General features: G+C 33.5%; 1 protein-coding gene across 1 annotated transcript; it reads left to right on the top strand.

Annotated features, from left to right (window-relative positions):
* Window positions 1-6,655: 6,655 nt before the first annotated feature.
* On the top strand, window positions 6,656-7,787 carry LOC134229676 (mid1-interacting protein 1A-like). The gene has a single exon (XM_062711444.1). The coding sequence runs from the start codon at window positions 6,932-6,934 to the stop codon at window positions 7,433-7,435; it is 504 nt and encodes a 167-aa protein (XP_062567428.1). The 5' UTR covers window positions 6,656-6,931; the 3' UTR covers window positions 7,436-7,787.
* The last annotated feature ends 9,589 nt before the right edge of the window (window positions 7,788-17,376 follow it).

The following is a 17,376-nucleotide window of genomic DNA, read 5'->3' on the forward strand; positions in this document are numbered from 1 at the left end:
TAAAAAAAAGAATCAAAGATATAGAAATAACATGCAGGTGAATTTACCTTTTTAGCTCTCCTGGGCCAAAGGCTCAAAGATGTTCTGTAATGCTATGGCCATTAGTGCAGTGTCAACTTTTTGGAATGTGGGCCTTATCTGGGAACCCTTTAGCCAAGTTTTGTAAAAATTTCTTACAGTATCCTTGGCTCAATGTACATATAGCTACAGATCTGTGGCTTCTTGGTCAAAAAACATTGGGATGGATGATCAGAGATCTAGAGAGGTTACCATTGAAAACATGTTTATTTACTTCACATAAAAAAAATCCTGTATCAAAGGACTTCCGGTGCCTGAGAATTGAGAATATGAAAAATTTTACCTGTTCTACTATTTTGGGTGGCAAGACAACTCTGTCCAGCATACTTTATACAGTTTTTTTCTCAGGTTTGCACTGTAAATTATCTATCAATATTTTAAGCTCACGTGAGCCAAAAGTCGAGGTTGCTTAAAAATTTTACATACATATTCGTACTCGCATATAAGTATGGTGATATTTGTTATAGGCAACACTCTAGGGAAAAAGACATGTCTCAAGGACTGTTCAAAGTGGAGATAAAAAGACATCTTGTTACATTTTAATACTGTGCCCAACTGTCAGAATCTTAATAGTCCATTGATACATTATAACAACCGGATATGTCGACCCAAAAGTAGGTCACTGGACCCCTTTTATATTTTGCATCTATTCATTTTTAAGTTGTTTTAATGCATATCTTGAGCAATCCTCTAACTCTGTCAGCTGATGCATTTTGGCGTCTGACATTAATTAAAAGGTCACATGACTTAAGTTGTAAGGCTAATCATTTCATTCCATTGCACATGTCCACTCACTGATTCAGTTCATTTGGAAATAGATTAATGATTTGAAGAAAAAATATGTGTACAAGCGTTAATTTTACCCATTCGATCTCGAAATATTTTCATAGTATGTTTGGTAACTATCTCGCACTGTTTCAAAGTACAGAAACATGCACTTTCAAATATGTTTAAAATGCTATTTAAAAAAAAAAACCTTCTAAAAATTCAACCTTCTGCCCCACTGGTTCTTGAGAATTTTAAAACTTTAGTAAGACCCTTGCCCATATTTGCAGTCTTTCCTGGCCCTTAATTCCCCTTGTAACCCCCTTCCCTTTTATGAGTTGAGTAATAGGTCAAAAGTCAAGGTCAAATGGACCGGAATTACAGTGTTTGGTATCTCTTCATGTTTTAAAAACAAACAATTTACATGCTAAATAGCATAGACTTACCTCTAAAATGTCAAAAATAAGCTGTATATTGGCACCACCGGGGTATGACCTGCTTTAAAAAGAATATTAATAGGTCAAATGTCAAGGTCAAATGGACTGGAATTACAGTGTTCGGTATTTCTTCATGTTTTAAAAACAAACAATTTACATGCTAAATAGCATAGACTTGCCTCTAAAATGTCAAAAATAAGCTGCAAATTGGCACTACCGGGGTATGACCTGCTTAGAAAAGAATATTAATAGGTCAAATGTCAAGGTCAAATGGACTGGAATTACAGTGTTCGGTATTTCTTCATGCTTTCAAAACAAACAATTTACATGCTAAATAGCATAGACTTACCTCTAAAATGTCAAAAATAAGCTGCATATTGGCACCTCCGGGGTATGACCTGTTTTGAAAAGTAGATAAAAGGTCAAGTTCAAGGGTAAGGAGGTCAGTTACCCTGGTATTTTACAAAATCCCTTGTGTCAAGGTGCAAAATCTTAAATGTCTCCAGATATAAGGTGTGACAGACAGATACACACACAGACAGACGGTGAATAAAGTGATCACTAACTTCGGAGTATCTCTTCATTCTGTGAAAACAATGTTCGTTATTAATCTTGCGGGTTTTCATTTTCAAAATGTTTTAGTGCATATTTGGACACTGAAGCATATAGAATCATCAAATCTTTTCAATTGGTGTATCTTAATTAAATTAGCATTAATGCACTTCATTATGATACAGTTCATTTCAAATTGGAGATTTATAAAAAACAAAAATAAACTAAAACTTTAAAAGACCTCCAAATGAAACCATTGCGACAGAATTCTGAAACCTAATGAACGATATGAAAGATGTTTTGTTAGTTTATTTCACCTCAAAAATTGAAATTACTCCAACTAAGATAAATTCAAAATTATAACACGATATCCACATTAAAAACTATTTAATTTGCTTATTCAAGCTCTCTTGTCCTATGTAAAATGCCTTTTATAAGATTATCTGATTTCACTTCGGAGTACATTGTACTTGTTTTCAACCACAACACATTGTCCTTGTGCCTCCCTGATCGAGTCCTTCGTATTGACCTTCCTATGATACTATGTAAATGTTGGTCCTGCTTTTTACTTCCCGAAAAAAAGAACCTATTTACTTCGTTCTATTTTGAAGGTCAGCACAAAATAAATATTGCTATCAGCATTGTTTCATTACTTTAAACAGCACACATATATTATGGTCTTGACACCTAGTTTATCATTGTGAATGTATATATATCCACCTACGAATTTTCAAGAGTTCAAGGACAATCATTGTATTTTTTTCCTTCATAAAATATGTAGAAATAAGGATATTAAAGCTCGGACAAGCATATATGCACTGTTCAAAGTCTTGCCTGATTGAGAATTTTTTCGCAACATTTGTTCAGATCTGTTATTTTCTTCTGATAAAGCAATGTGTAGGTTGTATACCCTCCCCCTCAACTGTATATATGTAGTATGACAAGATATAATACCTGCCTTCATTGGATGGTTGACTCTCTGACGTAGATATAAGTAACAAAAAACGCTGTTTAAATTCAGAAAAACAACTTTTGATTGCATCAGAAATTCCCTCCCTTCTGATAGATGATGCAATGAAATCTTCACAGGTTTTGTTGTCATATCATATGAGTCACTCAGGTAAACTATTGCTAAATGGAACCGCAGAACCCATTTAACCCAATTTCGAGTACTGTGCATCATTGGGCGAATGGGTACAAATTTATGAATTTTTGGTTTCTCCCCCTCTCTGGGGCCTGGGGGCGAGGCTAAAGCCATCAAAAGTAATACATTCTTCAATAATTTTCTTCTTTACTAGGCTTAACCATCAAGCAGTCAAACTGTTGGTATGACTGCATGTGAATGCATTAATTGTGTCCTCTACCGAAATTGTAACTACAGAACTGTAGCTCTCGGAAAAAATATACTGGGAGTATTGACAGACCCGTCTCTCAATGTATATTTTTTCGGAGAGCTACATGCAGTTCTGCTGCTACCAAAATTGTGAAATCCATGGCCAAGTTGTAATGAATTCTGGTGTTAGAGTTAGGGCTCTTTAGATCATATTGGGAAAATTCGTTAATTCTTTAAAAATCTTCTCTCCCTGTATTGTTAACAAACATACTAAACGTATTGTTACAATGAACAACGGTTCCTCTGTCAAAACTGTGAAATTCATAACCATGGATGAGGAGTGAATCTTGTTCTAGAGAGGGTGGGGGGAGGTCTGTGAAAATGTGTAACTTTGAAACACTCCTTCTGCTCTCCTATGTATTTATCAGCAGACACTTGACAGACAGGGTAGTTGGCTATAAGGGCCTGGTACCACTTTCAAAATTGGGGATTCTTGACCCTCTGTTAGGGCGAGGCTCTATTGATCAAAAAAGTGAAATAGCAATAATTTAAGTGCCCCTCTCCAGACAAAAAAAGCGAACAAAGTACATATAGTTATGATAAAAAGGGATGTCTTTTCCAAAATTGCAAAATTCGCTGCGTCTGGGTCAGAGATTCGATTACGCTAATTTATCAGTGTAAATAATGTATAAATTGACAGGTCAGTTGCAGAAAAGAATATTATGCAAGAGTTTTTAAGTACTTTAACGTTTTGCTAAACCTGTATATATGAATAAGCTATAAAATAACGAAACAAAAATGCCCCTCTAATCAGTACTTGCTCAAAGATCGAGAGATGGAAAATACGGCCTCTTGTTTACATGTGGTTTCTTATTTATCAAGATAAGTGACAAACTTTAATTTATAACGTTACCTAACAGGAGTGTCTTACTGAGAAATATCCTTGTTATGGCTGAATGAAAATGAATCATGACCATTAATACTCCTAGTGAAACTGAGAGGATCCACAGTCACGAAGTCTATATATATATACTATTTAGGATGTTTCTATATAAATACATAAATGTAACTTTAAAATTGATAAATGAAACTATTCTGATGGGGCAGTCTGTATTTATAACTAGTATAACTAGTGAATTAATTGTGATTCATTAGGAGAGACTAGTTCAATGATTAAAATTCAACTATCTCTAAAACAGTCTATTTTGAAATCGTATAGAAAAGACATTAACTTTCTTATCAGGTGCTTTGAACATGTTGAGAGAATATGCAGAAGACGTGGTTTGTACGACATGCGAAAATTCCGAGGAAATACTCCATTGGTACGATGTAACATTTTCTTACATAAGAACACTGCTCTTCATCTTTATATCCTTGTTAACTGATTACTACAGACACTGAATCTGTATAATGTATGACTTATAGTTATATAGTAGATAGCATGATTGTAAGCTCTTTGTGTTTAATTTGTGAATTTACCGGTATGACTATATGCATTTTATATATACATCTTTATAATTCGTGCTGAGAAACTGGGAATTCAGTTTTTGTCGGACGAGACTCGATATGTGATCCCAAAATGACACATTTAAAAGGGGATTCCTATATCTGTACATTAAGATTTTTGTTGTCTTCATTTACATGTTGAGTGAAAATTAAATGTCAAGTTTATTGCATCAGAAGTGCATGAAACACACTTTGTAATTGCTCTTGCGAAGTCAGCACAAATATATATAATTTGAACAAAAAAATCCTGACCTTAATATTCATCAAGCCATGTTATCAGTATCATTGCACACACCTAACACGCATACAAAAGTTACAAACCTCATTTTAAATTCAAACTTCAAGCACATTACATAATTATCACACACAACATGCAGAAGTAAGTCTACAGTAACGATGACCTTGGCCTATCGATCTAGCTTTGAATTCCGATTGGTTACCCAGTTCATTGACCGGGGTCTAGTCTAGTTCAAGTTTAGGTCACTTATTATAAAATCTTCGAATCCTTGAAAGCAAGGCTATGTAGGCTGAAAAATAAATCTATCTCAAGGTTGCTTTATTTTTGCAGTCGCGGCTAACAATTAGCGCTCTAAACCTTAAAAAAAACGTCCGATAATCTTTTTTGCATCTGATCAAGACTACGTTAATAAAAGCATCGTGGTGCAAATTGTGTTTTTATAACTTTCTTAATAGCTGTCTGTAACGTTGGGCCAACATATTGATGCTGACTTGGCTTGATTATTGGCATTTTCTTGTTCTGCATGCGCTTTAATACATGTACCGTCTGTTTGTCCTTCAACCTAACAAGAAATACTGATTCGTTTTCAGTTTAAGATGATTTGTGATTTTTTAAAAGGTCCCTTTTGACGGAGTTCTTCAGGAGATAAGAAAGAATTTCGTTGAAATTTTCATGGAAATAATCAGACAATAAAGGATCAACAAACTAAGAACACCGATGCTGTATATACTAGTATATATATATTTTCTATCTTGATCAGATATGCACAATGTCTGTATTCATAGTTATAAATAAAAAAAAAACAAATGCATTGTTTAATGAATAAGAAACTCGTAAAATACCTTAATTGTTCCTCGCCATGAGCCCGTCTTCGTACATATATGACTAATTTCTTGTCGAACTGACCCATTGAATTTACAATATTATTAATAGTGACATCATCACACTTTATGACCAAATCCTGGAGAAGTTAGGGGGGTATGGTAGGGGCGTTACCACAGGAAACTTTTTCTTGTAGATGGGGTTGAATATAGGACAAGTAGACACTTACCCTATTGAATTTACAAATAAATTTTAATCATCATAGTTTTTTAATAATTATTATACTATGGGTTAAAAAATTACTTCCGAAAGAAGTGTCTGTGCTAGTAGAATGTGATGAGAGCTTTATATAGATAGGATGGGAATGTTTCGGAAACAAGACTGTTGTTCGAGGGATGAAAATTCGCCAAAAATAAATGTTCCTTAATTGCCGAGAGATCGGGTGGGGGTTAACGATCCCGATGGAATGCTTTCAAATACTAGTAATAATATGGATCAAAACTAAGAAATGAGTTTTCGGTTCTGGTAGCTGTCAATGACAAGGAAATACGCTTAAATTGGTAAATCCAACCTTTTAAGTTTAATAGCAGTATTATGGGTTTTTTTTTTAACAATTCATTATTCGAAAGAAGAATCATTTAATTTTTAAAAAAATTATAGTCGGGTAATTTATTAGTTTTGATAATGTATCTACAGTTTTCTTCAAATTGAAGAAATTTTACCTTTTATATCTAAATTTCCCTTTTAAAAGTACAAAAATCGCAAAATAACAAACACCTTAATTACCACACCGTTGCACCTGTATTTAAAATTAATAGCGTGTTGAATTCGTGGGATTGTTTAACACGTGGTGATGTTTACGCCTGATAGATATAAATATCACTCGAGCAACTTATGATTAAATGGACCAATCGGTGAAGAGCTTCGTGACCCGACCTTGGTTACTAATACATAAAATAATATAGCCAGCAAAGAGCTAGTTCAATACGTGTGATTATTGCAGGATGTAACCAGTGTATTATATTTATAACTATCTATCTACACGAGTTAGACTCTTTTATATGCTGCTGTGTTTGTTTTGAGACGAGCAGAGGAGGTATTTTGCAGTGTTCAAATTCAGGAAGTGGATGAGAACAGTTCACGCCCAAAAGAAATATTTCAAGCAAAGCTGGTTGTGATTCTACTTTTCATTGCAACAGAATGATGTCGGAGAGGCAAATGTCGAACAGCTCTGGGGAACAGAGACAGAACCCATCTCTTCTAACTGTACTCAATAAATTTGTACAAGCTGTGAACGTTATGGACGAAACAGTTATGATTCCAAGTCGCCTGAAAGACATGGAAATAAGAACTTCTGAAACAAATGCGGAAATCGTAGAGGAAAATAACAATATGTCGCTGGTGCCAATCATGAAACCAGGCACAGACTTACATAGTTTCTATAAGATGCTGAATACAGTTAAAAAAGAAATCATCGGAGGAAAATCCGGAGAAGAGGAACAGACAGTGACGTCATCGGATTCTGAGGACGATACAGCAAATGACTCTTCTAAGAAGACGGCAGAATTGTTCCGTCATCATTTACGGGGACTTTTTAACGTCGTGAATCAGTTGACAGATACAGCTAAAGTACTCACTGAAAAATATGAGTCGGAATTCGTTGGGGAGGTGTCCAATAAATCGATTTCGCCTTTCGCTATTTGATAGCTGACTGCTGAAGCTATGTTTAGGGTAAACCAGTGCTGTTTGTGTGAGTGTTTTGTATGATTATTCATGTATGATGTAGCCTTTTTTAAAAGAGATGAAGCGAATTACCAGCAACATTCGTCCAAGTGCAATGAAATGTGGACAATAAACTAGAAACGTCATAGGAAAACCACTAACTGTGCCTTAATTTCAGTGTTGATGATCGTTTTTGCATGTACATGTATATTCTTAATTTATGTGTTTTTTCAGTTTTAAATTTTTTTTTTGCAAACATGACAATTTGCAAAATATGCATGTGTTCATGGTGTTCTATTACAAAATTCTTTTTTTTTTCCAGTAAAAAAAATTTCTTAGTGTGCCTGTTTTCTTATTTGTGTTTTAGAGTTGGTAAAACATTTTGTGTTCTGACATTTCATGTCATTTCCCTAATGGGTCGCAAGTTCACCATAATTCCTGGATTCCATGGTAAAGGCAAAATATTGTGGTGCTTATCTACATGAAAATTAAAGGTCTGCCTACTACTTCTTTTGAAGGGCATTTAACATATTGATTTGTTTGGACAAATATTTGACTGTTAAGTTTTATTTCGAAATGTTACGTAACAAAGCTTATCCAGTCTTAAGAAAAATATGGAAATTTGTAGTTTATAATGTAAAAAAGGGTTTAAATCTGATTATCCCTGACCAGGCTGAATACACTGTTCATGGATGGATACCCGTTGTCAAGTAAAAAGGATTTGGAAAGAGAAATTGTCCAAGAATTTAGACAATACATGTAAATTGACACATATTTCGTGCTGAATTATTGAATAACAATATCAACCTTATCAGGATTTTCTATATGTACATGTATGTACACGGATGTGTGGTGAAATTATACAAAATTATAAGGCAAGTTTGGATTCCCAATGCATGCGACAAGGCTTTGACACCAGTAAGCCTTTAGTTTGTTTAGAATCTTCTGTCCTATCCAGCTGATTTGCGTTGAGAGAATTGTCTTATTCAGCTGATTTGTGTATAGAGCTTACATGTACATCCCTTTACATGGTTAAGGAAGGAGACGAGCCTTTGGGGGTGTTATCTGGTGGTGCTCTTCAATCATGTTTATTTTGACGTATCCTGGTCTCACTCCTAGGTTGTCTATCTTGTATATTTAATTAACCTGGCCAGGTACATATCGCCCCCGATCTCACTGGCCTTCACCCCCAGCTACCATCTCTCTCTCTCTCTCTCTCTCTCTCTCTCATTTTGTTCATAAAATTCATCTAACTTTGTTCATAAAATTTCAAACATAAACTTTTTATGATTGCTTTATTTTACAGTCGATAATTTGATAAGTTTATTTACTCTTGGGAGTGTATTCGAGCGATACACATAAATATACCATTTAAAAACATGAAAAAAAAATTCAGCTATACCTTAAAAAAAAGTATATTGAAGCCAAAGTCGTTGAAATTTTAAATTTTCATACAAATTATTTATCTATACATGCACGTAGTTAGAAATCGACAAGTATATGTTTACCACCCGTGTGGAATGCCAGGGAAACATATAATTATGTTAATTTGACTACGAAGATAAAAAGACAATTGCTAGTAGTACTTTTGGTTTTTGAATTCGGATCTATTGCAGTTTGTTTTAAAATTACTTTTTCGTTATTACAGATCAAAACAATATCGTTGTGTTGGGATGCTGAAGGAGATACATAAGGATGCTTGTATCTGTAACACAATTTCCTATGTAACATGTAACATGTAATTGTAAGGGGAAACAAAACGATTTAAGGACTGTATAAAAGAAAGTCGTCTTTTCAAAGGGGGGGGGGGGGTTCAGAGTCAGTTAATTATAATGGGAGAGGATATCATTAGAGACTACATTGATGCGATTATTTGAAGTTTTGCAATGAGTTTATTTTTTTCTGTGAAGTTCGAGCTGGGAAGCTGCCGAGCTGTATTGAGATTTACTAAATGATTAACTGTTTTCCCTTAATTCCTTTCCGAATTATTACAGACTGAGAGTCATTTATCGTGCAAGGTCATGGCTTTATTGTTTTTTTTTACTTTTTTAATATATTCTTCAAAAACTATCCATCCTTAAAAACACAAATAACACTCCGAAGACACATCGGTGTAGCTAGTCTGTCAATCTTCTTCATGTTGAAGAAGCACTGTGAAGTGTTTTCTTGTAATATGTAAATTTAATTTATTGCAGATAATTATGTTAATGACAACACGTTTGTCAGTTGTGAATATGTTTATCCTGCCTTTCACTTCAGTTTCCGACGAGTGACAGGAAACGGGATTTAGTGCAGACAAGTGCTGAAGTCGGATGAGCAGGGATCGAACGAGATTCATATCAAAATGACTCAATAAGAAAACATGTCACATGTAAATTACAAAATAAAAAAAAAATTATATGAAAACATGGTCAGAATGAAAACTTTTATATCATAGGGGGTGATTGATTGATTGTATGTTGTTTAACGTCCCTCACGAGAATTTTCCACTCATGTGGAGACGCCACCATTTGGCGGTGAAGAGCTGCAAATAGCTCACGACTCTAACCACTAAGTCACACGGGCGACTATTACAGGGAGGATGGCGATATCTCAAATGTTCACATGTGATACAATTAAGGGATTTCATGTTTTCTTCGTTTAATCGATTCGTTTCTTGGAATTTATTTTATACTTATTGTACTTTTGAATGAAATTGTTTCACATAAGTTTAGCAGTGTATCAGTTCATTTTCGTTTTTTTTTTTTGGTAATCTGAGGGATGCAAAAGGATCGGGCTCTGTTGCAATCACTTTTCACTACTTAAAAAAAATGATTTTCAGTAAGTGGTTGAGAAAGGCCAATATTACGTTTCAAATCTTTTGCAAAAAAAAAAAAAAAAAAAAAAAACGCCCACTATAGTGAAAAAAAATTGTCAGTAGTGGGCGTTATAATTTTAATAATGGTTGCAACAGGGCTCTATAGATGTAAGAACTGATACGACGTTCCCCATGAAACAAACTTTAACAAAAGAAGTTCTGTATTGCGTATGGATTTACTTGTATTCTGCTCGACCTCTTTACATTTTCCTTTCAATATAGAAGTTATAGTAGTGCCTAAAAGAAACAATTACTCCTGGTATGTGTAGATTGCGGTTTTCGGTTGTTCTGGAGGAAAAAGGGGGACATAAAGGGGGGTAAAGTGCGCGTCCAGATAGTGAAGCAGGTCAATATTTTAACTGACACACGGTCACATTATTCCAGGTCGTGTACAGACCTTTCCCACATATACATGTAATATCACATAACTACGCAGTACTATTCAATATAAGTCTAACTTCGGGTTCAGAGTAACTGGTTCATGAACCTGATTACGCCTAAAGTTATCTAAATGTTATCAAAAATCATATACAAAAAAATTATTATCTGAAAATATAGAGCAGCATGCAAACTTCATTTGATAAAATACATGTATATATGTCAATTTTAGATAATACGATTACACAATCAGGGCCTGACTCATCTCGAAATTCCACATCTAAAAATTCTTACAACAAACTATCGATTCCCACTACCGTAACGTAACAGAATCCCGATGTCACTTTAACTAAAATTTTAAGTTAATAATTTTCAACTTAAGTATCCGCTGAATATTACCTTCTTTATGTCATAAAAAAACTTTCATATCGTTTTTCAGTCAGTAAACAACGCGAAGGATATATTTTTTAAATTTTTTACTTTATCTGTTTTTATTTATAAAGCTAAATTTAAACACCATGTACAATGAGTTCATCTCTTTTTAAAATGAGCATTTAAACCAAGAGAGATAACTCTTAAATATTACTATAAACATTTTAGTAAAATTTATTACCGAATCAAGTGCTTGTGATTGCAAAGCCTACCCGTGACACGATCGGGACCTCAATTTTTAAGGTCTCATTCGAAAACCAGTGACTTTCAAAGTCCTATATGTGGCAAACGTCTCAAGTTGGAACCGGAAACGAGAATCAAGGTCGAATCTCCCGATACTTTTTTTATTTTTTCAAATGCGTATTTCTTCATTTCCAGAGGGGCTTGTCTTCCAGATTGTTAAATGTAAAATAAATTAATAAAATTTTGAATTTACTTTAAATACACTTAGGTATATTTAACGTAGATTCAAAATTTCATTAATTCATTCTACATTTAATAATCGGGAAGACAAGGCCCTTTGTTTTCAATAACAGAAAAAGAATTGCACCCAGGTACAACTGAATTGTACCTATCTTTGATTCTTTTGTGGAAATGTTTCATGTGTACCTATCTTCAAATCAACAGTACGTATCTTCAAAAGAATTGGAAGATAGGTATAATTCATTTGAACCCATCTTCATTTGTATTGAAGATGGGTATAAATCAATTAAAATATAGGTGTAATTTATTTGAACCTAAGTTTAATTGTTCAGATAAAGGTATAATTATTTACACCTATATTTGATTCATTTATACCTATCTTTAATTCAATTGTACGACCTATTTTTAATTCATTTGAAGATAGGTATTATTATTTAAGGTAGGTACAATTATTTGAAGATAGGTTCAAATATTTGAATATATGTTAATTTGGCATTCCATAACAATTTATATTTCTTTCTTGTTTCCTCCATCTAATTTGAGTGGCATTGAATACAAACATGACAACTTCTAAATTTTGTATTTACTGCCACCTGGCAAATTAAAAATTTTAACATGACATTAGAACCTAACCCGCTTTTTCCTCCAATCAGCAGCTGCTAAATTTTCTATTAAGTTGATCACTTAATTGTTAAGATTTTCTGTCTATGCAGTAACTCTGCAGGCTGACTAATTAGCCAATGAAAAAGCGCGATTAGGTTCTAAGTAAGTTAGATCATATTAAGTAAAATTTTAGTGGTTAAGAAGGGGGCTCGGTCGCTTCACTCCCTCCGCCCCTTCTTAACAACTAAAATTTTACTTAAGGGGGGACCTATGTCCGAAAAGTCTTTGTGTGAAATTTTCAAAACTTTGACATTTCCTTCCTGGCCACTTGCTCTTAATTTTTTGGTATTAAAAACAATACCTCTATATGCTCATTTTTACACAGGATCACGTGCAAAAACAGTGTGAAATGCTAAAAATAGATTATTTTCAGACATTATTGTTCTACTCCAAATATGCGCTAAAAAGAACCAAAAATGTCAAATCACATTCGAAATCAACAGGTATTTAATTTATATGACTTAAATCTTTAAAATGAAGGCAATTTCATTGCAATTCATTGCGCATGAAAAATTATAAATGAGCACAATGTAAGTATCACCCCGTTTTTCTTGTCGTATTTTTTACAATTCCGACATGCATAACAGGTAATATTTTAAAAAGTCTTTGTGTGAAAATGTTATAATTCATATTTTTTAAAAGAAATGACCCCTCTCTTTATTTTAACAAAGAAAAAAATATACCTTTATGATAAAATAAACGAGAAATATGACGTTTTCTTTTATTTTCGTACTCTTTTGTCATTAATATTGACCTTTCTGCACTAAAAAAAAGGTAAGTAAGCACTGACAAACATCTGAATATAAAACTATTTTGCAAAAAACGAGTATTTTGTTTTGATTAGAAATCAATTTAATTTAAACAAATAATTTAAACAAATAAACTCTTTTCTTCTTCATTCTAATCATCCCCCCCAATTTCCCCGTCAACAACCAACACCTAATAGAACCTAGGAATGACTTTATACAATAAAATCTACATATACTATAAATCAATAAGTAAATACAGGTACAAGTACATTTCTGATTTTTTTGTTAGTTTTATCAAGGAAATACAATAAATGGTAAACATGAAATTAAACAAATTTCCCTGATTTTAGGCGCTTTCTTTGCTGAATTTTATCTTATATTTTTTGGCGCTTTTATGTCAGTATATCATGGAGATATTTCTTTACCACTGAAATTGCTATGAATTATCAACCAAAAGAGAATTCTAATATTAACAAACTCCATAAATCAAATAAAACTGTTATAAATATAAATGATAAAAAAAATTCTTGTTGTAAACTGTGTACGTTTTTGATTTTATAACAATGTTATGCCTATAATCACAGTTGCAAATGTCTGCGGAAAAAAAAACAAACGTCGCTATTGTGACGTCACATAACGCTGCTTTGACGTAGAACGACATAGGTCCCCCCTTAATATGATCTAACTATTACTTAGTCTTCAAATCTCCTCTTTCAGTTGTCGGCTTACCTTCCTAATGTCCATTCAAACAATATAAGCAGAGCAAACAAGGAGCGCTTACACATCAGAGCTATGATCAGGTTCTAAATGTCAAGTTTAAGCACACAGCAAATGGTGTCTTCTACACATGCATGTATAAGATTTTGAATTAAGTCTGCTTCATATGTATACAAAAATAGGTCTGCTAATAACAGGACACAATGTTACCCCAAAGAATTCCAACAGATCTCCAAAAACTAGGGCTGGGACGATATATCGAGATATCGATAATATCGATTCTGTGTGAGGATAATACGCATATCAATATGTTTGACGAACTATCGAAATATTTTTCAGATGTTTTTCTTTGTTTATGTAACATTTTGGGATTAATATAATCCAAACTAGAGGTACTTTGAACAATGAGCTCACTAAATGATAACTCCCCGCCTCCCATATGATTAAAATGGCAAAGTCCATGTTTTGCTCTGGGAGACCCGAAATAAGTGTCAGATCAAAAAATAAATAGAAGGTGCACAATGACACTATGTAACAAAGATTCTATTAATGTCTCATTAAATTTCATTCAGTGGTATAAGAGGAGTTGCGGATAAGAGATAGGTACCCCAAAGCGTAACAGACGGACAGACTTACAGACATCCCAATCACTATAAACCCTCCAACTTTTCAAGCGGGTGTATTATAAATATGCTTAATATAAATATGAATATATTCATTTAGCGTTGCTGAAAATGAATATCTTTTTTCCATTGTACAGTCATATATTCAGCAGTCTGACAGATTAAAATGATATATTGTAATTGTTTGTGTACAACATTTGTACTTCACAAATTTTCTTGCAGTTTATTAATCCAAGTTGTGAGCTTATTACTTTTTTTTCTTCTAAGACTGTCCAACACATGTAGCTTTTAACTTTATAAACTTTTCATGTAGGGAGAGGGCGAAATAAGTTTTAAGAACTTGTGCCCAATCCCATTGCATATATATAATATTACAATAAACTAGAGGTACTGTGAGCGATGAGCTCACTAAATGATACCCCCCGCCTCCCACATGGTTATAACTGGTGAAAAAGTCCATGTTTTCCTGTGGCCGGAAAACCCAAAATATGTGTCGGATCAAAAAGTAAAATAGGAGGTGCACAATGGCAATATGTAATAAAGATTCTGTGAAAGTTTCATCAAAATTCATTCAGCGGTATGAGAGGAGTTGCGGATAAGAGATGGGTACCCCAAAGCGTAACAGACGGACGGACAGACGGACGGACGTACAGACGGACGGACGGACGGACGGACGGACGGAATTAACGATTACTATATACCCTCCCGCTTTTCAAGCGGGGGGTATAAAAAAAAATAAATATGAAATACATAATTACTAATTTATTCTCATAAATTGACATTAAGTACAGTGTTGAGAAAGATTCTAAGTATAGTTAAACATATGTGCATGCGTAAAAAAGAAAAAAAAGTGCAATGTAACAAAACTAACAATGAGCTAACCAGGAGAGCCAACTCTCTCAAAAATAATTTTTATAAATTTACACAGTTTTGTCAATTTAACTGTATTTTTGTATTAAAAAGTTGATCGAACTTGTACACATTTGGGTGTGAATAGTAATATTTTGATAATAATGATAACCTTGAATTCAAGATAAGTGAATCATTACAATTAAATAAGTAGTGAAATTCACCACCAATTTCATTTTTGGAACATAATTTACAAATTCTGTTTTCTCTTGGTACATTATCCCATCTTCCAACTTCAATTGGTAATTTATTACTACAAGTTCTAAACCTACAAAATATTTTCCCGTACTTAAAAGGCAAAGATACTAAATACTTTTCTAAACAAAATGTTTTATATACCGGCATTCTCTAATAAAGACATTTAGATGAGTTAAACATTTCACTATACCACTTCTGTTTAAACTGATCATACAGAGTGTTAAACACTATTTTCTTCAGCCATGATACATTTACAGGTTGACAAGTTTGCCAAATATAAGAAAGTCCACATTCTTACAACCATATAAAACTATAGGTTTTACAATTTTGTCAAACATATCCGATGTACATTCTACAGTAAGGTTGTGTTTTCTACATTTTCCAATAACACCATACATAACCATTTTTATAAAAACTTACTCCTAAATATTTAAAATTATCTACGATTTCTAATGTTTTTCCATTTAGTGTAATGTGAATTCTTGGATTGCACTTAACAAAGATTACAACTTTAGTTTTATTAGTGTTACCTTTCAGATGCCATTGTTTACAATATTTGTTAAATACATCCAATATTGGTATTGTAAGTCTTCTGGTGTTTCTGACAAAAGGATCGTGTCATCTGCATATAGCAAAACAAACAATCGAAGATACAAATTAAACCCCGATTCTAATTTAGAAGTTATAAATGATAAACCTTTTACATTATTTGAATACATGAAATCTTCAAGATCGTTTAGATAGATGGCGAACAAAAATGGGGATAGGTTTTGCACCTCCAAGTTTACTTTTTGATCTGTCATATATTTCGTATTCCCAGAGGAAAACACGGATTTTCCATTGCAACAATGGGAGGCGAGGGGTATCTTTTAATGAGCTCATTGCTCACAGTACTTCTAGTTTATAATAAGGAATGATTGTAGATAGAGTTGAAAAGTCGCAGGTTTTTATGTAATTTATTTTGGTAAAATTTTGCCATTTCAAAATTTCCTAATGCTCCTTTTAGTTTTCGTTTAAATATCCACATCTGATTTACACAACTTCTCAAATATATTGTTGCACAGTACTTCAAACTAAGTCATAAAGCCTTTTTTTTCTTGCTTACTCCTCCATGGCACCTGATTTCACCTCTGATGTTTTTGGACGTCCATGTTTGCTCCGCTCCTGATTTGTATCGTTTCAATAGACTTCCGAGCTTGAATATTGTTCGTTATCTTTATAATTCATATTTATACCCCCTGCTTGAATAGTGGTATATAGTAATCGGGATGTCCGTCCGTCTGTTACGCTTTGGAGTACCCATTTCTTATCCACAAATCCTCTTATACATCAGAATGAAATAAGGGAACATTCACGGATTTTTGGCCACATAGTGCCATTGTGTACCTCCTATTTTACTTTTTGATCGGAAACATATTTCGGGTTTTCCATGGCAAAACATTGACACTGGCATTTTGTTCTATAATATTCAAGCGTACCTATCTCTTATCCGCAACTCCTCCTATTCCATGGAATAAAATTTCACAGATTCTTTATTACATAATGCCATTGTGCACCTATTTTACTTTTTGATCTGACACTTACTATTATTTCGGGTCTCCACGAGCAAAACATGGACTTTGCTATTATAACAATATGGGAGGCGGGGTTTCATTTACTGAGCTTACTGATCACAGTACCTCTAGTTTTATATACTCTTCTTTTTCTATAATACATGACACAAAATAAAAAGGTCATTTCGATATACGAGGCCCTCGTAGGTTTATCGCAAGAACAACACTACTTGTATGCAGTGTGAAATGTACATCCACGCCCTTCCTTGTCTGATAAATTTTCCTGTTTTAAGAGTTAAAAAGAGCTCCCCTATAAAAGTTTACTTAAAAGTTGAACATAACGTTAAAAGGCACCTTGCAATATGTATTTTTATGAAGAATTTTCCTGTAAGATTTTATCATAGGCAAGTGTTCATTACGT

This window comes from Saccostrea cucullata, unplaced genomic scaffold (assembly GCF_032062105.1).
Source record: "Saccostrea cucullata isolate Sc308-1 unplaced genomic scaffold, CSIRO_AGI_Scuc_v1 ctg156, whole genome shotgun sequence".
NCBI classification, from domain to species: Eukaryota; Metazoa; Mollusca; class Bivalvia; order Ostreida; family Ostreidae; genus Saccostrea; species Saccostrea cuccullata.

Excerpts from the sequence above, each read along its gene's own strand:
- LOC134229676 (XM_062711444.1), top strand. The coding sequence starts at position 6,932 with ATGATGTCGGAGAGGCAAATGTCGAACAGCTCTGGGGAACAGAGACAG.